Here is a 26,859-nt window from a genome sequence, read left to right as displayed (position 1 = left end):
GTCAGACATACAGAGATTCCCAGCAGAAAGAACCAATGATTCGATATGAACAACTCGCAATTCCATGCAACAAAATTAGAATTGACACTCAACTTTGCGAAGAGATGATCACTTGGTTATAATGGATTATTTTGCTAATTTTCCAGAAGTAGTCACATATTTTAAAAGATTAAATCCAGGGGAAATGAATGAACTCTAGGAATCTTGCTGTGTTTCTGGTCCTTTTCAGATTCTCCAGCATGTTATCCACTATGGAATTAGAGTGATCCAAACCGTCAAAAGGCAAGTTGATGCCTTTTTGCACTTTTTGGGGAAGGTCAGACATTCTCAGTTGGGAAAGTCTTCTCAAAACAACTGCAGAATTCATAGGCCTAACTGCTGATCTGAACCTCATAAGATACTCTCAGAACCTGTTTCTGGCTTGATTTGATTTGATTCTTATTTGATAGTTATAATGCTTTATTCTTATTTTAATATTAATAGTATCTTATCTTTGGTGATATGTTTTTTTGATTTGATTTTAGGTGTTTTAAAAATTTTTATAAAATAGATACTGAGTCACATTTCTTTCAATGAGCAATATGGGCCCAGAATGTTTGCATGCTTGGGGGGATTTCCAGCTGGTCAACCTAAAAGTCTAATCAGCTCCCCTAATTAGTCTTTGCTTCTCACTATTGTCATGCATGTAACCGAGGACAGATTTTGTCTCATTATCTCTAGCCAAATCAAGTCTTCTCATTAAAGATCAAAATGAGCTCCAGATCTTAAGAGAGAATGATAATAAATAATGACATTTATAAAAAATTATGATAATTACTGACTTATGGTACATCTGATGTAATTGCATATGCAGAGACACACTCTGCCTTCATTCACATGTACATAAGTAATTGCACAAGTGTGAATGAGTTGAATTTAGCAATAATAAACAAATCCTAATATGAGAAATTTCAAATACAGTAACAGAGCATTACAGAGAAGGCTGCACATTAGAAAAGTAAGATAAAATAGACAAGAAAACTGCAAAAGATTGTGATATTAGTTAAAATATTAATAAAAATGACATTTGATTTCAAGCACAAAATATTACTAGAATTTTTTTAACCCAGCAGGGTGAAGAAAGTAGGAATACATGATTTTGGTTTTTGTTGGAAATGTGAGTTGATAAAAAGGAATATTTGACACTTTTATTGTGTTGTTGTCCTTAAACATACAAAACCCTGATTGAAAATTAAATGTGGTCTTAAATAGTAATATTCCAAGGGACCCAACAACTTTCATTTTGAATGATTTTACAACTGTAGGTGATTTGGATTAATCTCAAACTCAAATGTTAATATGGGCAGCAGCAGCAGCCAAAAGGAACTGCAAAGTTGGCAGGCAAACTGAACAATGTAGAATGATATAATGACATGAAAGAACTTGTGATCTTAAAAAATATATCATACTTCAAAAGAGGAAATTCTAAAAGGTCTTTGTGTCTTTGTTTCTAGATTTAGAAAGATTAAATAGTTACAGACCAAATACTGAGGTCTGAACAAAGGTTTTCTTCAGTCCTTACTTGAGCAAGTCTGTCACTGACTTCAGTGGGAGTTCTGCCTGAGTAAGAATTTCAATAAGGACCTCGTATGATTAATTTTAACTTATACATATATTATATGCCCTCCTCTGAGTTTTACTGATGAGGACTGAACTTGTTTTGGTATTGTTTCTAATTTGGTAACTATGGTTTCAATTGCCTGCTACACTGGAGCAGACCTCTGTATTTCTCATCCACAAAACAAGAAAAGAAAGGTGACTTTAAAGCATTGAACTAATTTTCAGCAGGGTTTGCAAAGATATTCTTCTGAAATTGAAACAAGGATCTGTTTTGCCAGGCCTGCTATGCATTTGGGATTGAAATCTTGATGCACATGTCCCCATGGGCTGTAAGACTCAAAACCAGAAAACATCTGTTATGAGAAACTGATTTAGAAAACTCTGTTTCCATAGGAAAAAGAAGCTCAATATTTTATCAAGATTTTTAAACTTCACAGTTCTATGATACCAGATACTTCTAATAGCTGTTTAATGCACTGTTTGTCAAAGATTACAATATTTGTAGCCACTGTATATATTCAGTAGATAATCTCTCTCTTTACATTTGGAAAAACGATTAGGAAAAGAAAGAGACTGTAAATTCTTTGAACATTAGACAAAATATTTTTCAATTTGGGTTAATAAAAAGCATTGAGTCCTTACATCCTTTTCTCTCATCACAGCTCATAATATCTTGCCTGCTGGCTAAAAGGACAGGTGCTGATGGCTGCTGCTTATTCTTTATTACACATTCCTTGTCATCATGACTTGCTAAAATAGAAGAGGCTTTTCACCAATAATATTTACATGTTGTTTTCATCAAGTTTGCATCAGATATTCTTACTATATTGGTAAATCATTGAGAAGTAACAGTAAGAGTTAGCCTTACCAATACAGCTTTCACTTTTCACTTCATATCCTGGTGGGCAGATGCATCTGAATGATCCTTCCAAGTTTTGACAAGTACCAGGAAAGCACGAACCAGGAAGTGCCATACACTCATTGGTATCTTAAAAGAATAAATAGAATATATAAAGATTTAGAAAATTTGAAATTAATGCAACAGTGAATTATTTATGTTTATGGTTTATGCTTGACGATGTTGTCATCCGTAACTGAGATGTAAATCATAGAGGGTTGTCTTTTATGAGCTTATAGGTTCTTTCCTGACTTCATCAATTTAGCGAGCTAGGGAAAGGAAACAAATGACATTATTCTAAACCTTTGGGCTTTTACCACCAATTTTCTTATTGTAAGTCTACTGTTCTCAATCTTTTATCTTAGATACTCAGAATGTAATATTTCCTTGTAAATGGGGCCAACAGTTTGATTATTTCAAGTCAGAGAAGTTTGGAATTTCTGGTTGGCTTAGTACATACCAATGCAATTCTTGCCATCTGGAGTAAGTTCATATCCTTCATTACATAAACATTTGAAAGAACCAATTTCATTAAAACATTGTCCATTTCTGCACACCTGACCAAAGAAGGAACTGCACTCATCAATATCTGTAAATAAACAAGTGAAGTTGAGTCTTTCCAAGAGGCCTAATAGTTAGAATGTATATGCAGACACAGTATATACAGTATGTTATAAACACACTAAACTTGCAATATATAATTCCATGGAAGAGACAAATCCTGAGCATCAAGAAAACCGTTGACAGCTAGTGGAAAGTAACTCTCACTTCACTGCATTAAGGTATATGTTCCATTTAAACAACCCCCTCTTTTATAGAGTAGTACAATTTTTAAACTTGCAGCATTACATCAGCCACTGCATCTGGAGATGTTCAGTTGCTGCCAAGTGACTCTTTGTGTGATACTAACTTCAGACACAGAGAAGAAAATGTTACATGGAGCATTCTGGATTTTATCTGAAGTTATAGATGTGCTCAGGTTTTCACTGAACTTGTATTGTTATTTTTCACATTTCTAAAAAAATATATTGCAGTGAGGACTGAATCACCCTGCTTTCTGCAAGCTGATTCTGTAGTTCAGGAGACCATATGTGGGAGATTGAGCTTTGGAAATGCCCAGTTAGCTCTACAGGGCCATTTTAGTAATGTATATTTAAAAAGGGAAGTGTACAAGGAAAGTGCAGATGGGAAAGTATGGGCGTAGATTAATGGGAAAAAAAGAACATTAGGTAGAATAAGACTTTAAACCAACTAGAATCAACAGAGACAACTTATACTTTATTTTAAAAAAATTAAAATTGAAATTTGAAGAATAAACACACTTCTTCTAGCAGGTATGTAATTCCGTTGCTTATTGCAGAGATTTCAACCTTCCTCTGAAACATCTAATACTAGTTGCTGTTGGTAACAGAATACTAAACTAAATGGAACACTGGTCTAATGCAGTATGGCAATTCCTGAACCATTCTTCTCTTTCCACGCTGTTTACTCCATTCAGATATTTGTAGTTGGTTATCATCTCCTTGTGATGAGCTATGCTACCCTTCAGTGGGTAGGAGCATGGCTGAGGGAGAAGGCCATAGGGGTCAGGCCAGAAAGGCAAATAGTAATGAATGACCAGGGCTATGAATCAACCTAAGCTTGTTAGCCGCCTTGAAAACAGCATGGAGCCAGAATGAGAGAGCAAGATAGTTGCTGAGGCTAATGGGAGTGGGTCAACAGCCATATTGCCACCTAGAAGGGACCTCTGTTCAATGCTGCAGATTTTGTTTTGTTTAAAGTTGCATTCTGTTGCCCATGTGCAGCAAGTTTTGTTTTTTTGTCCCTGCTGGAGGACAAAAGGGTGTAAACACCTGATCTATAGACTGTGTTGTGGTTCTCACCTGGAGTTGGAAGGAATTTAAAGACTTTTTCCACTCCTGTTCAGCATGCGTGAAGGCTCTTACTTCCCACTCAAAGGAGAGGATCTCCAGAGACATACTCTTTTCTCCAGTCTCACTTTGCGGAGTGCTTGTGGGAGAAGCGATATGGGCAGGAAGGCGTATCGTAGTTCTGGTGTCCAGGGGAGGAGAAGAGAGCTTTGCCCTTCAGATCCTTGCCTGAGAGCACCCTGGAGCAGAAGAGGGGAAGCTTGTGGTAGGTGGCTCTCACAAACAGGTCCCAACATGGTGTGTCCTATTGACAGAAGATGGAACGAAGAGTGGGGTCATGAAGCTCCCACTCATGGTTGCAATGGAAGGAGCAGCTGAGAGTGTCCACCAGGTTGTTGTCTGTATCCGGTAGATGGACTGAAGTGTGACATTGTACCGTAGTCCCCAGTTCCACAGACAGATTGCCTCTCGACAAAGGGTTGGAAATCTGGCTCTGGCTTGTTTGTTTATGTATATGACTGTGGTTATGTCCGAGAGAAGTTTCATATGTCTGGAGTGGATGAGAGAAAGAAGCGTTTGACAGGTATGCTGGACCGTTCATAATTCTAGGATGTTGATCTGCATCCTTGCTTCTCGGGGGGGGACCAGAGGCCTTGGGCCATATGACCCTTTATGTGGGTGCCCCAGCCCATGAGTCAAGTGTCCATGGTGAGGATAGTGTGTGTGGGGGGTAGGAAGGCTGAAGGGGTGCTCGCCATGACCTTGAAAGGGTTGCACCACCATGAAAGGGAAAGTACCACTGAGGGCGGAAGGAGGACCATTTGTTGAGGTGGTCCCTCTGTGGGTCAGATACCGAGCAAAACCACAGCTGAAGGCATCTCATGTAAAGGCGGGTGCATGGGGTGACGGAGGTGCACGCTGGCATGTGTCCCAGGAGTGAAAGGCAGGGACGGAGGCATGTGCAGGGACAACATTGTACCTTGTAATAAGGAAGGTGAGAGTGGTAAAGAGGTCCTTTGGAAGGAAGGCCCGTTCCGCAAAGGAGTCCAAGTGTGCTCCTTTAAAGATGAGTTCTCTGGTAGGTACGATGGTAGACTTTTCTTCGTTGATACAGACGCCCAGACTGGTGAGGAGATCTCACAGTGTCCGGACGGTAATGAGAGGCGTTCATGGGATGACACCACTAGGAGCCAGTTGTCCAGGTATGGAAATAGGAAGTTGCCCAAGTGTGGTATACAGGCTGCAACTACTGCAAAGACCTTTGTGAAGACCTCCTGAAAGGGAGGACATGGAATTGATAATGCAGGGGTGTCAAACATACGGCCCACGGGCCGTATCTGGCCCGCGAACATTTTTGATCCGGCCCGCGTTCGGCCAGTTTGAGTGAGTCGTGCTGCCGCCGAAAGTTTCTCTGCGTATGGCATTGCCATTTTAAGAGATTTGTCGGTGGAGGGCATTGCCACTTTAAGAGAGTCTTAAAGCGGCAATACCTTCCTCTGCAGAACCCAGCCACTGATAAGCGGAAGACGCCCTGAATTTTTCGGCAGAGAGTATTGCTCCTAGAAATCCTTTAAAGCAGCAATGCAGTCAGTCTGGCAACAGGGTCCTCCGTGAAATCCTGCCACCGAAAAGGGCTGATGCTGCGCCACCGAAAAGGGGAAGATGGCCCGAATTTTTCGGCAGAGGGTATTGCATGGCCCCTGTGAAGTGCAGGTTATGTGAATTTGGTCCGCCACCATCAGCGAGTTTGACACCCCTGTGATAATGGGAGTATCCCACTGTAAAGCGAAGGAATTTGCAGTGGGCATGATGGATGTCCACGTGGAAGTACGCATCCTTCATACCGAGAGCTACGAACCAGGCCATGGGGGAAGAGAGGGGATGATTTGGGGAAGAGTGACCATTCGGAAATGGAATTTGTGGATAAACGAGTTCAAAGCCAGAATGGGGTGAAGGCCCCCTCCTTTTTTCGGTATAAGGAAATAGGGGGGTATAGAGGCCATGGCCCTAACAGTGGCAGAGGATCTGTTCTTTGGCACCTTTTTGGAAGAGGGTGATGCCTCCTTCTGTAGAAGGTCTTGTTGTGATGGGTCTGCATGACTGCCTTGGGGAGGATGATGAGGGAGGAAGGCAAAGAACTCTATAAAGTATCCTTGGTGTATGACGTCAAATACCCATCAATCGATAGTATTCTTGCTCCAGTTATGTGCAAAGAATGCCCCTGAAGACAATTGGGAAAACCAGAGGAGGAGTGAAGGGGGATTCGTGGTTCTCAAGGGAAGAGTCAAAAAGGTTGTTCTGTGGGGTGTTGAGGGAAACTGGAGAAGGTAGAGGTGGAGGCAGCGGAGAATCTGGGTCATTGAGGAACACTGGCAGGGCTGTTTTTGCTGGAGTGGAGGGTAGAGTTTGTAAGGTGGGCCGGGTGGGGTATCGAGGTACCTGGTTTTGTTAGCAGGCAGGAACCAGAGTATAGAGGCCCAAAGACTAGAGTGTGGCATGAGAATCTTTGAGCAAGTACAGGCTCTTGTTGGTCTTGTCACTAAAAAGTTTTTGATTGTCGAAAGGAAGGTCCTCCAGAGTGGTTCGAACCTCCTTAAAGAAACTTGATGTTTGGCACCAAAAGTCCCTTTGAAGCACCACTACAGAGGCTAGGGAGCATGATGCCGTATCCATGGCATCAACTGCTGCTTGGCAGGAGACCTTGGCCACTAGCTTACCCTCTTTGATGCGGGACTTAAATTATATTTGTTTATCCTCCAGAATTAAGGCTTGGAACTCCTCCGGTTTAGAGTACAATCTGAAGTCGCACTTTGCCAGTATAGCCTGGTAGCTGGCAATGCGGAATTGCACGCCTGCTGAAGAATAAACTTTCTGCCTGATCAGGTCAAGTAAGCTTCTTGGCTGCTCAATCTGGAGGAGTGGTTGTCGGCTGCATTGCATTGCTGCTTTCACTATGAGAGAATTGGATGCTGGGTGCATAAAAAGAAAGTCAGTGCCCTTGGCCGGGACAAATATAATCTCTCAGCACACCTAGGTGTCATGGCATACCAGATCCCTTGGGATGCTTGAAGGAGTGCATTGTGGATAGAGAGTGCAATTCATGAGGGACCCGCTGATTGTAGGGTGTCTAGGAACTCATCCTGGGGGTCTTTTACATCCTCAGCTGAAAAGTTGAGGGCCGTTGCCATGCGGCACAGGAGGTCCTTGTACTGTCCACGGTCATCAGGTGGGGAAAGGGAGGGAGAAATAAGAGGCTCATCCAGGGACAATGATACTCCAGTTAGAATCAGTTCTGGCAGTGCCAGGGGCATGATGGTGACTCTTGGTTCTTCACAGAACGACGGAGGGGCAGCGTACTCGGTCGAGGGTCAGTGCTGAGGAGGGGTCAGTGTTCTGTGGCCATGATAAGGGTCCCAACAGGGCCAATAGGACCAAGCATACAGAGTCCATTTGTGCCAGTGGTTCGTGGGTGTATCGGAACCATGGCTTTGTGAGCTGTTCATATGTTGGTGCATACATTAGGTGTTGTGGCTGCCATATTTGAGCATGCTGGTGAGAAAGTTGGGCTTGGTTCTGAGGACAATTCAGAGTCTGATGGCTGTACTGGGAAAAGGTGATGCTGTCGGAGTGGGTGGAGCCAGTGGTGCAGATAGGGCATGTGATGACGTTCCAAGCAGGAGGGTAAATGGTAGATATAACAGCAGCAGTTCATCCACCAAAGATGGAGGCTACACGATCCCGGTCGATCCTTGCTGCGGCAGGGAGCCCTCCAGAGGCAGAAGCAGTTCAGCTATGAGTGTGAGGGGTGATAGATGGCCAGGTGTGCTTGGTACTAGGAATGTACATGGTACTGGGCGGGAAAGGCCAGATGGACCTAGCAGAGTGGATGGAGATGGGAGCTCTGGTGGTGTTCTGGTGGCCAAGGCGGCAGATGACTCCAGCCAATCATGATGATGTTTGGTCTTCCGGCTCTGCTTTAGGTTTCTTCGGAGGTGGTAGTGCTGGATCAGTGCGCAGCTTCTTGCCTGGCTTGTCATGGCTTGGGGAGGTAAGGCTGCACCTGGATGTGGTCCCTCTCGGTTATTCGCGCTTGTGCCCATGGCTGTGCTTCTTAAGAGCAGGATGGGTTTTTGCCAGTGCTGTTGGTACCGCCGGGGTGGTCCTAGCGGGTGAGGCTGCACACAGTCGGTGAGGCTAGGCATTCTGGTGGGTCCATCCCTGCCACCTCTGAATGCATACTCGGATGTACTGCCTCCTCCATGAGGTGCTTATGCAGTCTGAGTTCTCTGGCTTCATGGAAGGATCAGCAGATGGAGCAACGGATGACAACATTGGTCTCACAGAGACAATAAAGACAGTGTTGGTGCTCATTGTTTTCCAAGAAGGATCGCAGGATGAAGTGCAGTTCTTAAACCCGGCTTGTCGTGACATAGTCCCTGGAGCAGATAGGATGCCCCATATGGGATAGGATGATGGCAGACTAACTATACTAAGAGGTCATAACTATAACTTACTATTAAAGAACTATTTACAACAATAAAACCTTTTTTCTTTTTTTTTTTGGCTTCGCAGATCGAAAATGAAGAAGAAAGGTGTTCCGATTCTGGCCATGCGGTGGTAAGAAGGAACTCAGGGGGCATCGACCCATGCGGTTTCATAAGACCTTGGATGCACCATGTGGCCGATGCATGATGCATACACGGGTTGACAGAGACTACTTCCAACAGTTCCAGTTCTGGTGTATGGCATGCATGCCAGCCCTCGAAGAAGAACTTTAATTCACATTTTCAACCTCTGAAGATGCTGGACTGGTGTCTGATGTGATTTATGCTAGCTACCAATGGCTCCCAGGGACTGTCCCAGCAGTTGGGGATCAATTGAGTGCAAGGGAGTATCAGTCATGCCTCCTTTCCTTCTACACCTCAAGCCAAGAGAGATGGATAGCACAAAAGCCACTATGGCGGCACTATTCTACTCAAATGTTCCTCAACGTAGAGGAATCCTCCAGTGGCTGGAGCTGCTTTGCACTATCAGAGCAGAGCAAAGCAGTCCCAGTGTACTAAACAATCAGGGTTTGCACTTTTTTAAAGAATGAAACAAGAAAATTCTTTAAATGATATAAAAATAATGATTTTTTGAGAAAGTATTATCTACAGAAGCCCACAGATAACAGTATCATTTTATGCACTTCCTTGCCTTTGCTAGTACCCTGATAGGTTCCTAATGTAGGTTTTTCAGAATTTCTTTGAATATATCCCCATGTGACACCAAAGCAACAGCAATGAAAGTAAAGTTTGGATTAAAGTACATACCCATACAGTCATTATTATGAGTGAGCTCAAATCCTGGGTAACACAGACAGTTATATGATCCAACTGTGTTTTTACAAGTACCATTTCCACATGGATGGCGTTCACATTCATCAACATCTGCAAAGAGAAATAAATTTGTAGAAAGGAACTTGTCTTCCCAGCGGTTTGTTAATGTGGTATCCACAGCATTGTAAATCTCAGTCTTTGATTTCTTTATACTTCACATTTTGGTACTGGCTTCTTGTGTGGTGAGCAACCTTGTGTAAATTATTGTGTACATCAATTTTTTTTTAAATCTGTATTTTAAAATGAAAGACACAATACATTTATAGTCAACAAGCTGTCCTTATGAATTACAAGGCCCTATACAGTAGGGAAGATGGTAAATTGAGTTGTGAGTTACCGGCTTCTTGACTTCCTGCTGTTGCAAAGTGTGGTGGGTGGGAAGGTGAAGTCATGAGTTGCTTTTGGAGAATCTCAGGTAACCCTCAGCAACTGATGATGATGGAGGAAATTTGGGCTTTAAATTTGAATTTACTAAGAGGTTTCCTCAAAGTGAAGGGTCCCCAACAATCACTGTATGCTTTTTTGGCCAAGGGCCATGCTTTTTTTGATGGTTGTTCAGTCTCTAGCATATTGTGGGTGCTATTGGAAACAAATTAATAATAATAATAGTCTGTCTTGCACTTACACTGGCCGGATGATCTGTTTGTCTGTTCAGAGGATTAGAATACTAAACTGAGTACTGATAGGGGTTAACAATATAGTGCCCAAGTGCCAATGGCCCTCATGATACCATATACCTGTGTGGTTCATATTATATATGTGATCCCATCTGTGATAACGAGGCATCCTCCATTCCTATTCACGTTCATATAACATTCCTGTGGCAACTACAGCAATTGCTTACAAAGAAAAGTAACAGTGTCTTTTAATGTGATTTAGCTGATGGAACCATAGGAAAGACTCCGCATCATGCACTCAGGCAGCAGTCCACAGACCACCAGAGACTGAGACTTGCAGGATTACTGATTTCAAATGGACATTATCTAAGCTACTCCTATGCTTTCCAGACAATATCACTTTTTAAGGCCATACAAATAAGTGCAACAGGCAGTACCATGAGGAAGTCTTTAATTTCATTTCATTTCCTCTAATAAAGTACTTTTAACTATAAAGGGCTATCATACAACGAGTGCATTTAGTGGTAATAGGATTTACAAATGTACTACTGGACTTCAAGATTCTAAAAGAGAAGACTTGAAATCAATTAATGAAAAATATCTTGCAAAGATTTCTCAGTGTTTTCAAGTTATTAGAATTATGGATTGGGCACTATAGTAGGCTTTGAGTCATCTCAGGTTTTATACACACATTTTATAATTTTGCATGTGCCAATATTGAAACTATTAAGTATAAACTGCACTTGTGCATGCAAATCTGGATCGGTAGTTAGGTATTTAACTACACTCTATGAATGCAATAAAATAAGACATAGAAACCTGAACTCACAGTTTTAGAGATCACATAGCATTTGGCTTTTAAAAGGATCTTGCAAAGGCTCTTTAATTCAGTATTAGTTTGTAGTGTGTTTTTAAGAACTACATGGCAACTGTCATGATTTTTTGCAGGCATTAGTGTGGAGGAGGGGAGTCAGTCAGACTCAGAGATCCCCTCTCCTCTCCCTCCTCCATGAATCTTCTGAATTTACAGAATTTTTAAATTTATTTATTTTTTAATCTGAAAGGTAAGGCTTTTGAATTTTTTTGTAAGAGTTGGCAGGATCCTAGGGATACTTTTACCATAAAGAATTGTTTTCAGGATTTAGGTTTGAAATCTTAAAAAATATTAGTTTAAAGTTATGAATGATGTTACTACTTTAAATAATCAAAGTTTGGATGTTTGGATTTAGAACAAGTCAGTTGCCAAGTACTCTCCACAAATGTAATTCAATTTAAAAAAAAAGAGAGTGAAAAAGAAGACACACAGACACATAGCAGCATATGAAGAGGTTTTCAATATTTGTATAATAAGAAAATCGGAACACATCTTACATTTCCCAAGGGACACTGAACTCCTATTTAGAGTCAAAATTTACACCAGGACTTATTTACAAAAGCAGCAGTAGTTCTATTTGGCTCTTTTCTCAAAGCATTAACCAATGACACAAAAAGGAGCTGCATGCATTCATTACCTTTTCCTAATAATAAAATGTGTAGAATTAAAAAAAAACCAAACAAAGCAAAAAGTCTAGGACAAGAATCTTTGGTTTTGTGATTTATATATATTAGTGACATGTTTTTCACATCAATGTATGAGCACAATAAGAGTAGGGATTTAACCACATTAAGTGCCCTTCAATATGAAGGCATTCATCATCACATATCTTTGTGAACACTGATTTTATACCTTATTCCGTGATATGTGGCCATGAAGAAACTAGGATCAAGCATATTTTGCTCCAAACAAAACACTTCACACTTTCTTAAAGGAAATTCTAATTTGTCTAATTGACACATAATATATGAAATCAGTACTCTGACAGGAATACAACCCAGTATAATTCAGATTCTAGCTACATTCCACTGTCTAGAACTCAAAGCATTTCCCTTCCATACCCATGCACATGGTCTGGTCTTGGGATGCCTTAAAACCATTGTGACAGATGCACTGGTAACTCCCTTGCTTGTCCACACACAAGCCATGACTGCAAACATTAGGAATTTCCAGACATTCATTGCGATCTATAACAAAAATATAAAACACATGGCACACATTATTTATTTTTATCATTCATTTTTCACAAACATGCTTTAACGATGTTATTAAATTATTCTGACATGCTTAAAACTATCCATAACCAAGACTGAATCATTACAAAACTTTTTATAGGAACTTTCTTTTTATTTATAACATGTTGAGGTCCCAAACATATTTTAGCAATAGCTTGACCTTAAGAAAGTTGTTTAAAAATCCCTTGGATTTTCTTATTTTGAACAGAGAAATATGGCTAGAAGGTAAAGTTTTTACAGACAACATAAAGACTGAAATATACAAGCAAACTAAAAATAATAGTTTAACTTGCATCTCAACAGGAAATGTACATTTGATAGATACAAATGGATTTAAATAAAAACAGTGGAATCAATTGATTTCTTACCAATACAGGCACCATTAGGTGAGAGTTTGAAACCTGCAGCACATTCACAGCGGTAACTCCCAGGACTGTTGATACAGTCTGCGTTTCGCTGACAGAGATTGTCTCCATTGCTGCACTCATCAATATCTGAAACATCAAGAATTCTAATTCGAATGTCAAGTATCACAATATATTTATTTTGTCTAGCATGTAGATATTTTCAGTGCCATACAAGGACAACATGGAGATTGGAGAATGGAGATCCTGATCCTGATTCTCCTCTCACATGCAGCAGTGTAAACCAGGGGTAACTGCACTGAAGTCAATAGTATTCTATCAATGAAAAATTGGGATTAGGAGAGAATTAGACCTTATGAATCTAAGACCTGTTGCAGTAACTGGACCTACAAATTTACCCTAGTTGTAAACTTAATTGTAAAAAGTAAGTAAAAATTCAAGATATTACAATAACCTATAACAACAAATGTTAATAAAAAAGGTCCTAAAGCAAACCAAAAAAAACCCCTAAATTAGTCCAAACAAAAAGATCTACTAATATAACTCAAGGACTATGTTAGGCTCATGCTCGGTAAGCAAAAAAATGCAGAACAGAAAATCAATTAACTGAATTTAGGCCTAATTAGTAAACAAAGTAATGAGGGGCTTGGATATTCCATCCACCACTCCCTTTTTAGATCCTTTAAAAAAAAAAAAACCCTTTGGGGAGAAAAATTGGCTACTGGAGCAAGCTTCATCATCATGGCTGCTATCCCAACCATCTCCTGAGACCTCGGACCTGATTCAACCTAATCCTGAGAGATGTCCTTACTAGCCCGGGCCAGAGAGAAGGGCCCAGATGACACCTTCACTTCAATCTCAAACATAATCTGGCATGTCAGACTGTCTGTCTGCCCTTCCTCACTCCTGTGTCCTTTTCTTTCTCTACCTTTTGTCTTTTCTTTCATCTCTCTACTTTTTCCTTCTGTCTAATAGGAAGGAGTCTGGTTTAGTTGGTCAGTACTGTGTATTTTGCAACACTACTGTACGTCTCTGCCCATAAAGAGGCAGCAAAAAGCAGTGCCCTAACCAGCCCGATGCTAGTATAAGATTGCTAGGTCATGGAGCAGCTGGTAAGACCGTGTGTGGAGCCTGTTTTTCCAGTGGTAAGGTTGTAAGTGAAATTCGACCGCAGGAGACAGTATTTTCTGCGTTTTCTATCTTTCTATTTCTCCTTTCATGTGTGTTTTTCTTGTTTTGTCTTCTTAGGAAATGGAATCTGACAATAGCTATAGCAACAGCTCCAGCCTAATTCAACTAACTACTTCTCGTTTTCCCCAAAAGGACGATGGTAATATTACCATCTTTAATACCATCTAAAAAAAAACAAAAAAACAAACAACCAGTCAAACAAGGGGATTTTTTTTTTCTAGAAACTCCAGCTAAAGGGAAAAAGTCCCAAAGAGTGTTAGTAAACTAAAAGCCTTATTTAACCCATTACATTTCTTTAATAGTTTTTTCTTCTTTTTTGTATCTTTAATATAAGGTTAAAATGATTTTTAATGGTGTGTTTGCCAATGTACTAAGCAGGCTATGGTCAGCATGCCAAACCTAAACTTTTTAAAAACCGGTTTAATTTTGAAAATTTCAAAGTCATGTTAAGACCTTTGACTCTTTGGGTCCATATATTCCATTAACATTAATACAACATTTTATGTCCCTAGGTGGGCCTAAAGAGTTAATATGTACTCAAAAGTTGGCAACTTGGCAAACAGGCCATTGTTTTAAAGTTGGTTTAAAAAACAAGGGTTTATAAACACATACTTGGGAGTTTAAAAAGTGTAAAAAACTGTTAAATTTGTGGTACAATGAAGAAGTTAAACAGTCTATTCAAAAAATCTGTAAATTAAGGGAAGGTCTGGGTGCATTGTAAAGGGAGTACAAAACGTTGCAGGACAGCAGGGAAAAGAAAAGGTTTGCCAATTATTTGAATGAAAGCCATTTTTTTAAAGTATATAAGTACAATTTTTACTAAAAGTACATATTGGGTAACCCTCTTGTTAGCAGAATGCCAACTTAATTCAGGGCTGCTACTGCACTGACTGTGAATTAAATTTCAAGAAGCCAGCAAAACCAAGGGCTTTTGCAGCACCAAACCTTTTTGTGATTGTTTTGGATTCTGCAAGGATTTTTCCTGTTTAGTTTTTAATGTCAATATTTGTTGTTGTTGTGCATGTAAGACAGCACGGAGCTAGTGTTTGCAGGTTAGAGCCCCATAGTGGGTAAGTTGCCACAGTGGCCATGTTGTCCTCACAAATGTTGATGAAGCTGGTGGGCAGGGTCTGTCATAGTCTAAAAATCCCTGCAAATTTTTACCACCTTTGGGCATTGCAAATGGCTCATGAATGCAAAAGCAGTTCCAAAGAACATCATTTTGTTTCTTCTTTAAAAAAAAAAAAAGGCAACACCACTTAGGTAAACATGCCACTGGGGTAAGATTTTTCCCAAATAAGCAAGTTTAACCACTTGTGCATTAAATTTTTATAGTTTGTGTAAATGTACAGCTTTAAATAGCTTTAACTGTGTAAGCTGGAGGGGGGGAAGGAGGAGTGGGAGGAGAACAGAAAGCTTTTTCCATCTTTACTCATTCTGGGCATACAGCCAAAAAAGTAATAAAAGCCGGTTTATTTTCAAACATCTTAAAAAATATAACAGCACCAGTTCTAAGTTTTGTTTCAGCTATAAATAAAGTTGCAAGATTTTAGCTTTGTTAACATACGAAAGGTTTAACTGTAATTCTTGTAATATTTAATTAAATAAAATTTGTTAATTTCAGTTTTAAAATAAAAAAGTGCAGACCTTAAAATATAACCAAGTGCCTTTTCCACACACACCCCATATGCTCAAAGTAAAATAAGATTTTTGTTTGTAATTACGATTTTATGAACCAAAGTCTGATTTCTAGGTAGAACTGGTTCATAAAAAAGGGATTATGTTGCAATAATTGGGTCTATAAATTTACCCTAATTGTGAGCTCAACTGTAAAATAAGTGAAAGTTCATATCACAACCACCTATAAACAACAAAAGTTAATGAAAAAAGGTACAAAGGCAAAACAAAAAGACCTACTGATATAACTCAAGGACTGTGTTAAAATCAGGCTTAGTAAACAAAAAACAAAAACAAACAAACAAAAAATAGAAGCCTGGAACTGGAAATCAATGAACCAAAATTGGCGTGTCAGAAATTACATAATTTACATTACAAAATAATGAGGGGATGGGCTATTCCACCTACCCCCCTTTTTGGGTCCTTTAAATAAAAAGACTTTAGGAATAAAAGCTGCTTACTGTGACACTAACTGATGAAAAGACAAGAGAAGGGAAAGGAGCCATCATGGCTGCTGCCCACTCTCCCATTGCCTCAGACCCCGGATCTTCATCCTAATCCTGAGAGATGTCTGACCTGTGTGTTTGCTTTGGAACTAAGCAGACTATGGTCTCTGTATATCAAACCCCAAATCTTGTTTAAAATTGTTTAACATTAAACAGTTTCTAAAATCATGTTAACACCTTAAATTCTTTGGGCCCATATATTCCAACTAAATTAATACAATAGCCCCTCTGCATTGTGTTGACAATGAAACTGTTAAAGTCAGAGTCAATAAATAAATAAAGGTCTGGTAAAAAATATAACTATGTAACTTTAAATAATAAAGCAAAATAATAATTTAATTAAAACAGTAGGAAAGTGGCAGTGTGTTAGTGTTCTAGTCTTCTGGGGTGAAATCTTGACTCCTCTGAAGCCAATGGCAAAAACTCCCACAGAGCCAGAATTTCACCTAGACTTGAATTCAAATCCAAGGTTAGGGTATAAGTGAAAATTAGCATAGTGATCTAATTCTAATTCCCATGTGTTATCATCATAATAACATTGCACCACTGAGTATGACTAATAGTCTCTGCCTATGAGAGGACTGGAAGAGCAGATCAGGAGTGAGGTGCATTGGCAAAAGTGTGGTGTTCAAGAGAGTGCTGTTAGTCCTCACATTCAGGTGTACTGACTTCACTTCTGAAGGTAAAGAAAGAAAACAAAATAATGCATGGCCTAGAAAGGAGAAGAGACTGTTAAGGACCCACATTTAAGAGTTAGCAGGTTGCTTGAAACCCAATGCAACAAAAACTGTGCCGGAAATAGGCTGGCACATATGTTTATCTTTTAAAGACAAGTGCCTCCTAAGCATATTATGAGATGGACCACTGAAAGAATGCCCACAACCTGTTCCTCTTGAAGTATTAATAGCACTGGAACTATGCCCTGATACTCTACAATAAGCATGCTTGTGGGGACAAAACAGAAAAAACTGTCATTCAAATCACCTTCACAGACCAAGAGTAGGTCATTGTAGCTGAATCCAGTGGGACATTCACAGCGGAAACTGCCAATCTGGTTAATACAAACACCATTTGCACAAATCCCTGGGATCTCCTTACATTCATCAATATCTGAAAGTGAATATACGTTAATCACACGGACTATTGCATGGTTTTATTTATCCTTTGGATTCTCTATATTTCATTGTGCTTACAGCAAAGCTGGAGAAGCTCTATTCAGCATCATTTAAATGTTAAAATATATTATATAATATGCAGAAAAAACCCCTAAATATGCCACTGTTTTGAATGAGGCGGCAAATAAATTATATGAAATTGAATAAAAGAAGATCAAGAGTTGTATTATAAATTTAAATCAGTTAGGAAGCTGGAAAAAGGAAGAAAAGTGAAACTAGAAGGGGATAAGACTGAACATTATATACTGGAAACAGATATTTAAAGCGTCAAGCATGCAGAAAAGTCCCACAGAAACTTAGAGGGAAGCTTCTTATAGGTGATTATTACTTTAAAGTACCTATCAGTCATAACCATGTTCTGGGATGGAGAGGGAGAGGAAATGGTAGCAGTCATAAAAAGATATGGCAATAGAAAAATAATTAAGAAAAAGATGAAATATATAATAAAGATCATCTTCTAAACTGTTAAAGCTTTTCTGAAATTGTCAGGATGTAGCAGAGAAACGCAGAAGACCATATAGCTCCAAAGGGAGAAAAGGACGCACACAAAATGCCGGTTGGGAGAAGGGAGATTTTTTTATACAACAGTTATATTAAAATAGTATTAATTACTAATCCAAGTCAAGATGAGGAGTTCTAGTGACCTGAAGAAATACATACATATTGCTTTTGCTATTTATGATGTCACTAGAACCCCATGATGAAATTACAGTTTTATTACATACAGCTGGTATACAGTGTTCATTATGGTATTACTATATTGCTATGACACACTATCCTACAAAATATTACTTGGTGAAAACACATTTAGTAAAACTTACCAACAGCTTTGCCAGTATGGATGTCAAAGGTGAAGCCAGGAATATTCCCACATATGGTCTTAAATTCAGCTAAACATGAAACAAATGATACATTTATAAAGAATACATATAAATCCTTCAATAATTATTCTTTAAGTTTCCTCAGCTTTCCAAGAACACTTCCAGTCAGTTCTACTAGTGAGATGAAACTCTACTACTCGTCTAAGTAAAATTTAAAAGCAAATTTGCCAATAAGAACAACTGCCACTTGAAAATTGATTCATATGTCTATGTATCATCATTTGTTCAATTTGGAGCTAGATCAGATATTGAGTTTGGGGAGCAGGCCTTGATTTTCTGTTTAAGTAAGCATTCCTCAACCTACTTCTTGAGATTAGTTACTACTTTCTAGTCTCCTACAGTTGAGGATGCTTTAAAACCAATGCTTTAAAATTTGAAGAGTGCATCAACAGTAAAAATAGCAAAAGAGTCTTGCAGGTTCTAAAAGATCTGGCAAAGGAAAGATGGACCAAAGCCAACTCAATTCAAGACAAAGAAGGGAACAGTCTCACAGAAGAAAGGGACAGAAAGGGATGGCAAAGCGCTGGCAAAGTTAAAGCCAATTTGGAGGAACAAGAACATCTCCCTGAAGTCCGAATTGAAATTGCTGCACATGCTAATCGTCTCCATTTTTTGTATGCATGTGAGATATGGTCCCTTACAGCAGAACTTGAATGGAAAATACAGGCAGTGGAGATGATATTCTTCCGTAAAATCTTGGGCCTCTCCTACCTCGACCATGTCACTCATAAAGAGGTTCGGATCATCATCACCCAATGTGCTGGGTCATATGAAGATCTCCTGACGACCGTGAAGAAGCGCAAGCTGAAGTGATACAGCCATGCAACAAGATCATCTGGCCTATCTAAGATCATCCTCCAAGGGACAGTATAAGAGAAGAAGAGGAAGGAAAAAGAAGAGATGGACTGATAACAAAAGAGTAGACAGGAATGGACTTTGCAGAGACTAAGGCCATGTCTATACTGACGGCGGCAAATTCACCACCGCCAGATCGATCTTTCTGGATCGATTAGGCGGTCAGTGTAGACCTGCTCAATCGATCAGGAAGCTGACTGAGTAAAACCACCTCGTCAAGTAGCGTAGTGCTGCGTCGGCGCAGCGCAGTATAGACAGCGTGCAGAGGGGAAGCACAGCAATCGATGTGAGTTACGCAGGCTACTCTGCATAGTTTGCAAAACTCCCGTCAACTGCCGCCGAATCGCCAGGTGAGTGTGGACCAGGGCTCAGACACTGACACACAATCGTCGAGGGTGGAGACAACTGGTTGATCATTCATCAGTTATGGTGTCCCAATGACCAATGTGGTTATGGAAGCAATAATGATAACTGTTGAGAATCTACAAAGGCAATTTCACAAGGGAAAACTGAAGGTAACTAAACAGTAACTAGATATCTTTGAATATATTAGCTCTGCAGATCCACACTGATCTCTCCTATTCTGCTCTCCTCTTCAGAGATTTTTGTATTTGAAATGGCAAGGAACTGAGGGAGATCTAGGAGACTGCTACTTCCTTCCTTCCAGGACATCTTGAGGATGGAGGATGTAGACAACCCTAATGGCTTTTACTACTATCTGTTGACCCATGGAGCTTTCAAGACTAGGCACATGACTCCCACAGTGGATCTGCAGTGGCAATATATTTAGAGAAGTTCAGTTACTTGTAAGTAACCTTTTTCCAGCATTTAGTGGAATCAGTTAATGCAGGGTATGTCAGAGAACTCCCTCTGGTAGTCAAATATTTCTTATTAACTCTCTGAGTCAATATGAGACTTTACCAGCACTGTAATGTTTGTAAGAAAACCTTCACAATACATGGTGAACATTTAAAAGGGAAAAATGGGCCCATTTTGACCAACACAACAATGTGTAGTTTCATACAACTAGCAGCATCTCTCACTATGTCAAATCTGTAAAACACTGACTACGGTCAGCCTCGTGCATCTTGCAGTGAAATAGGGGAGTTGGGGCACAATAACTTTACTATGTGAATACTTACAGCCAAATTCTGCCCTAGGATGTAAACGTACAGTTCCTATTTATTTCATGACCTATTTAAGGGCAGAATTTGACACAACGTTGAAATTTTATTAAGCTTTTCTTCTGGTCATTACATCAGCATTAAAACAAACTGAAAACTGATTTATAGTTTCTGATATTAAGTTTCTATACTACTACTGTTATGGGAAAATAAGGCACAATTTTCAGCAGTGAAGGCTAATTAGCCATTAGAACAAATCTCCGTGAGATGTGGTGGATTCTCCATTATTTGAGAGCTAGAAGTAATCATCATTAAAGTTAGAAGTAATATGTTTCTAAAAGACAAGGGGTTCAATTTGCAAAAGCACCTAAATGATGTAGGTATATACGTCTCATTTACGCACTGAGGAGCGTAAGTACTACTGACTCCCAGTTACGTCAATGCTTTTCAAATTTCTACTCTCGTTCAAGTTCAACCACTAATTTTTGGTTTCATGCAGAAGTTACTGGGTGATAGTCAATGGCTAACTAGATAACAGTGGTCCCCTTGTGGCCTTAAAATCTATTAACTGTTTTTACTTTCAGATAATTGGTCATCAGAAAAACATTTAGAAAAGCCAATTTCACCTGAAAACTTACAGACAAATCAAGGCTCCACCAGGGGCAGATCTGTAGATATATATATAACATTGTTAGGGGCTTCTGGAAGCATTGTGCATGCAGTGGGTAAGAGCAGGCATAATGCCTCCAGGAGAGCTAGGGCCAGTGTTCTTGCTGGAATCCCTAAAGAACTGAAAGAGTCCATGTTATACCCAGCAGAGCCTCACAGCCATCACAGAATCGTAGAAGATTAGGATTGGAAGGGACCACAGGAGGTCATCTAGTCCAACCCCTGCTCAAAGCAGGACCAACCCCAACTAAATCTTCCCAGCCAGGGCGTTGTCAAGCTGGGCCTTAAAATCCTCTAGGGATGGAGATTCCACCACCTCCCTAGTGAAAAAGTTTTTCCTAATATCTAACCAAGACCTCCCCTACTACCTAGAGTGGAGAGTGGGTGGGACAGTCAGGCCATGGCCATGTCTCATCTAGACATTCTGATGGGAATGGACAGCCACCCCTTCTGCTCCTGAAGTGCAAATAGCTAAATTATGGATGCCTCGAGCAGACGTACATGGTGTGGAACTGGTGATGAAGGAAGAAAAAGGTTCTCTGTTCTCTCCCCTAACACTGTGCCCTCAATCCAAAGTGGCAATAGTTTATTCCGCTAATGCTTATAGTTAAATTTGCCTCGTGTGTTGTGTTATAAGAACTTATTTTCAGTTGCTTATAACTTTGCCAAACCTTAACCAGATGAGCTGAAATTTGCTATGCTGGGTGTCTACCTCAGGATGATTTAAAAAAAAAATCCAGCAAAAATGTTTCAGCTGTTTTTCAGAAAAGGTTAGGGAAACGTGTTATTTGGCATGTTAATGTTGCATATGTTGTTTTGCATATGTTGTTTTGCCAACTGTTTTACACAGATGCTCTAACACCTTATTTTGGAACAGGGATTTGTAATTTGGCAGGGGTGTGTGTTACTCTGGTATCACGGGGATGCCTGTAAAAATCTGCCCAAATCTGAGTAAATTATAAACCTCTAAAAATTGCAATTTGCAGATGCTCAATAGATGTTTTAGAGTTTGGCAGCAAAATTTTCAGACAATTCCATCTACACAGGCATGCCCCCACCAAGGGCCACAGGTACTATACAGGACTTTCTTTTCCTGTGCTCTCAATGCTTCCCCCCGCGGGGGCCCAGACAGCAAGGGAGAGGAGAAAACAGAGTGATTGGAATGCAGAGAGGTGACGAGCTGGGTGTGGATGGGTGGCAAGGAGACAGACTAGGAAAAGGGGACAGAAAAGGAGACTGGGACAATGAGCTCAGGTTTTTTTTTTTGTTTTTTTTTAAAGGGAACAGGGGTGAAAGGGCAACGAGGGTGGGGGACTGAGATTTGGAGCTGGAGCTAGAGCTAGGACAAGAAGCTGATGAGGAGGAAGAGGGAAGGGGACTGGAAAAGGAGCAAAGGAGGGGATAAACTGGAACAAGTAGCTAAGAAGTAGGGGTAGGGCTGTCTATAACCACTATGGTACCCTCTCCATAGTACCTGGAATAGAATCCAGGATTCCTGAGTCTCAGCATTCTTATCTTGTCAGCAAATACCTGTGAAATCCACCAGCAAAATGTGTCCTTTATCTCCCTCTAAAGGAGATGATATAAATCCACATAAAGGATGACAAGCTACTACTGCTATCAGTTACTCTGCTAGCTCAAGTGGCAGAGGTCCATACAGTGCATAATTTTAAAGGTTCTAGCCGAGCTGACAATGGGTGTCAATATAATACTACATGATGGCATTTCTGGGTTTTTTCAGTTTGCTTTTTGTGGAAAAAACAGTATGTGATTGGATAATTAAAGACTGTTTCACAATGCATATGCACAATCAACCTTAATTTTGGTATTTATGACTTTTGAGGGCTTGACTTTGCAATTTTAACATTTTTAAATTTAGATTTTTATATGTAATTTTCAAATGCTATATACTTATTACTACATTACATTTCATAAAGATAGTAAGATCCGACAGTTAATAGTAACAAGTCCCTCATGGTTTACTTATGCCTAAAATGATAAATTAATTAGGTAGATACAATTTGGTCATAAATGAGAAGCAGAGAGAGTGAAAAACTTACAAGAGCATTTATTTTTGAAGATTTGGGGTCTGTCTAATGTTAATGGATGTGATTCACATGCATGGGCACCATTAAACTATATAATCTTTGTTACCCAACTAAACCAGAGAGAGTGAGACTATTTGTCAAACAAAAACACAAAAAATAAGAGTTATTCAGAAAGAGAAAATGTAAAGGGTAAACTCACTGAAAGGAACATTATAGTTCTCATCAAAGCATAATAATGCTTTTAAGAGCTACTGGGCTGAAGCCAGCAAGCTGGTTAAGGTCAATGCACCATAACCTCTGCTTCTGTGACGTGCAGCCTACATCCAGATTTCAGAAAATACTCATTATCTCATAATAAGTGTAGCTATTCAACCACTTACATTTGGAATTTGTGTTTGATACCCCCACACAAACCCCTTTCTTAGTGGAATTAGAGGTTCAAAAATGTCTCTAACTGCAATAAAAGCATCTAAAAAAGAAAAGCCAACCAGGGAAAGCCCTGAAACTGAGTTATTTTAACTCTAACTATTTGCAGAATTGCCCAGGCAGAGAGATTTTAAAGAGCATTGTCAGAGGCTCTCTTATTCAATGGTGTCTCACAGCTATAAATTATCAATGTATGAGATCCTGACACTATGATACTATATTTTTATCATGATATTGTTATTGTAGCTCAACATTGTGCTGAAAACATCACTAAAGTATGTACAGATATTCCACCATAAATATTTTGTGGCTTTCTGCAACTGCAACATAATATTTCCTCTCTCACACTTGCTTTCATTTCACACACCTGGTAGCTAGAAGAAGAGTACTTCTCTTCATTCTCCCTACTCTTGCTTACTGAAAAGAAGAAAAAAAGTCTTTTTCCTTTCAGTCCATTTTTCCTCCTTCCTGGCTGCTTGTCGTACAGGGTGTTCCCAAGTGGTTCTCTTCCATTTGGCTATCATTTCTCCCCTGCCATATAGTGGACAAGGCAGAGCAAAAGGACTACTTCAGTTACATGGACTCCACTAAAGATGCATTCAGCACTACAACTACAGGTTGAGAATCACTGATTTAGGGGCAAAACCAATGACACAATAAAAGGCATCTTTTGCTATATTGATTATTTTTAACCCAGCACATTATAAGACCTTTGCTTTACTGCTGAGTGTCAGCATTTATTTAGGAATTTCATGCATTACATACAGGTTTGACAATTTTCCTGCTGGTGTTGTAATCCAGAAAATCTTTCCTTCCTCATTTTGATCCTCAGAAAAAAGTCTGGGATTGAATATTTACTGCATCCCTTTCCTGAAATCCCATACACTGGGATGAAAAAGGTATTCTGGTGGAGGTTTACCATGTTGACAAATGCACCATTTGTCTTTCTATTTGATTACTAATTTTACAATCAAAATTTGGTGCTGATAAAGCAGTATCAGATAATACACAGAGCAGACATATGAATAGGCCCCTTGTTCATGCAACACATTAGACATAGGTTATGCAGCTCCCAGAATTACATGGCAAGGCTGTGCATAGCAGAGAGCCCTCCATCCCACCACCCTCACTCCCATTCACAGAAGCCTCTCTGCTCAGCTTAGCCTCTCTGGCACTAAACTCCTCTCCTTCCAAAGGGAATATGTAACAGCAGCTGATTGTGTTGGAGGCCCAGTACAATTTGAGTTGCTTGACTACTGTCCTACAGGCCTAGCATAGCTTCAGTTGCTTGCTTGGCTATTCTGACCCCTGTAGCATGACATCTTCCAGTTGACAGAGACTGAATAACCTTATGGATGTCTCAGTTTCCGCATAGCATGGCACATAACAAGACAAAATACAGATACTGCATGCTTGCAGCTGCACATAGATAACGGTGATGGGAACAAGAAGTTATCCTTGAATGTCTGGGGGTACACTGTTTTATTGCCAACGTGCATATTTTTATTCCGCCCCTCCTATCACCAGATGTTGTTTTGACGAACCCAATTATCATGGTAAGAATGAAATGTAGTTAAGAGTGGAAACCCAATGTAGGTAATTAGCATATATGATAATGAGAAAGAGATAATTCGGTGAAGGTTATTTATGGAAGGGTATAAGTAGTCATTATTTAGACAAGGGGGGGTAACTCCATCAACACCTGACTCCCCGGGAGGTGCTGCTGGTTGCTGACTCCCTGGCGGGGCTCCTGAAGAAAGCAGTTCCTGTATTCAGCTTTCTGAGTAACTGCTTAGCTCTCCAGGCTTAGTGAGTATGATATATTGTAGTTAATTTTAGGCTTTGTATCTAACTAGTATATTTATAGAAAACCTTGCACATTAAACCTTATTGATCTACAAATCGGGTGTACCGTGTCTCACTGGTATCCACACTGATCACAAAGTGCCCAGAAGCGATAGATTGGAGAGGGAGTTTACAGACTGTCATGTCTGGGATGGTGGGTGAATGCCTGAGAAATGGGTTGCACTCAATGAATTGTTAAAATGAAAACCAAGCAAGTGGGAGGCCGGCAGGTGGAGGAGCTTGCATAATGGAATTCCTAAACTCTGCCAGAGCTGAGCCTGTGCTCTGGTGATAGGAATACCATGGGGGGAAGCACATCCCCAGATGCAGTCTCTAAATTAGACAGGAGTGGAGCCAGCACGCCCCAGCCCCATAGGAAGTCTGCCCTGCCACTATTTTGTCAGTGTACAAGAGAATGTCCCTCAACCGTGGACCTTAGCAGTTCCACAACTGGAGAAGGTGCCAGTCTTGCTGAGTTCTGCTACTCTGTTGAATAGGAGCTCTTCTCTTGTAGCATCTCTTCCAAAAATCAAGGTATTTTCTGCATCCTGGGCCACCTCAGTCACTGCCAGACCATCTCTCTTTCAAGCCTTCTGGGTGGTAATTAATGCAGCAGCTTTAGAAGTGAGAATTCTGCAGCTATCTGCATAGCAGCATAAATGCATGGAAAAAAGGCATTTCTCATGACATGCCTTTTGGCACGTACCTTGTGGCTTTTTATATTACAGTTAGTTATGTACACTTGTTTTAATTTCAATTACAATTTGATTTATGTCCATAAAAACATTTATTCAAGGCTCTAAGTGCTTTGGCAATTATTAAGAACACAATTCACCCAAAATTAACAAATCCACAGAAGTTTGCTCCATTCTGCATAAAAGAGAAACTTGTGTGGTCCTTGTAGTTCCTGGGCCAGATTCACTCTGCCGATGATGGGGGGTGTGTGTAATCTACACCTTCATGTTCCCTTGGGGACAACTCACCCAAGGAAAGTCATATATTGGTTTTGCTCCCTGCCCTTACTCCATTGCAGCCAACGGGAATGTCTTTAATTTCTGTCATGAGCTTTGTAGGCACCTCACTAGAAGAGGCTTCAGCCAGGATGAATGGAGTTGTCATGTAACCCAGCTGTCTTGGTAACATCCACCACTGTTCAATATTTGGGTAACGCTGACTGCCTTTATGTCAGAGGGGAGGTTGTGATTGCTTTGTGCCAAACCCATTACTGTAGCAGACTTTCAACCGTGGGCACCCTGTTCCTGGAATCATAATGGCAGATGACTGGACTGAGTCTAGCCAATTAAAACTAAGCACTGTTGGTGGCCGCTAACATGAATAGCATCAATCTTCATTCCCTTTGGACAATGGCAAAGGTATGATCTTGACTGAAACCCATACTAACTGATACAAAGAGGGAGCCAAGTTGATATGGAAGTTAATGAAACAGGATTGTTAAGGGGAGTCGTCTTACCTGTTCCTGGGGTTGGACATGGCTCACAAGGCTTGTTCCAGGCTTTGCCAACATTATACGTGCAGCAGCACATCCTCTTGGTCACATTGAAAGGCAGCTCATTCTCACACGAGGTGCCATTGTAGCTTCTATAGCAAAAGCTCTTTCTAATATC

At 40.1% G+C, this 26,859-nt stretch overlaps 1 protein-coding gene across 2 annotated transcripts in view; it reads right to left on the bottom strand.

The window, feature by feature from the left end:
* Positions 1 to 26,859, bottom strand: part of FBN2 (fibrillin 2) — a 277,388-nt gene that overhangs the window by 43,239 nt on the left and 207,290 nt on the right. For both annotated transcript variants that reach the window (XM_067569251.1, XM_067569252.1), the window contains 8 exons: positions 26,706 to 26,858; positions 18,208 to 18,276; positions 17,196 to 17,321; positions 12,841 to 12,966; positions 12,299 to 12,424; positions 9,681 to 9,797; positions 2,958 to 3,086; positions 2,468 to 2,587 (listed from right to left, as the gene is read on the bottom strand). In XM_067569251.1, the coding sequence (XP_067425352.1) occupies positions 2,468 to 2,587; positions 2,958 to 3,086; positions 9,681 to 9,797; positions 12,299 to 12,424; positions 12,841 to 12,966; positions 17,196 to 17,321; positions 18,208 to 18,276; positions 26,706 to 26,858 (966 nt within the window). The remainder of the gene's footprint in view (positions 1 to 2,467; positions 2,588 to 2,957; positions 3,087 to 9,680; positions 9,798 to 12,298; positions 12,425 to 12,840; positions 12,967 to 17,195; positions 17,322 to 18,207; positions 18,277 to 26,705; position 26,859) is intronic.

The sequence above is a fragment of the Emydura macquarii genome, unplaced genomic scaffold, assembly GCF_026122565.2.
Source record: "Emydura macquarii macquarii isolate MOO-44397 ecotype Brisbane River unplaced genomic scaffold, CSIRO-AGI_Emac_v2 contig_2897, whole genome shotgun sequence".
NCBI lineage: Eukaryota > Metazoa > Chordata > Testudines > Chelidae > Emydura > Emydura macquarii.
Note: the sequence above shows the minus strand (reverse complement) of the source record. Positions and strands in the feature narration are given on the sequence as shown.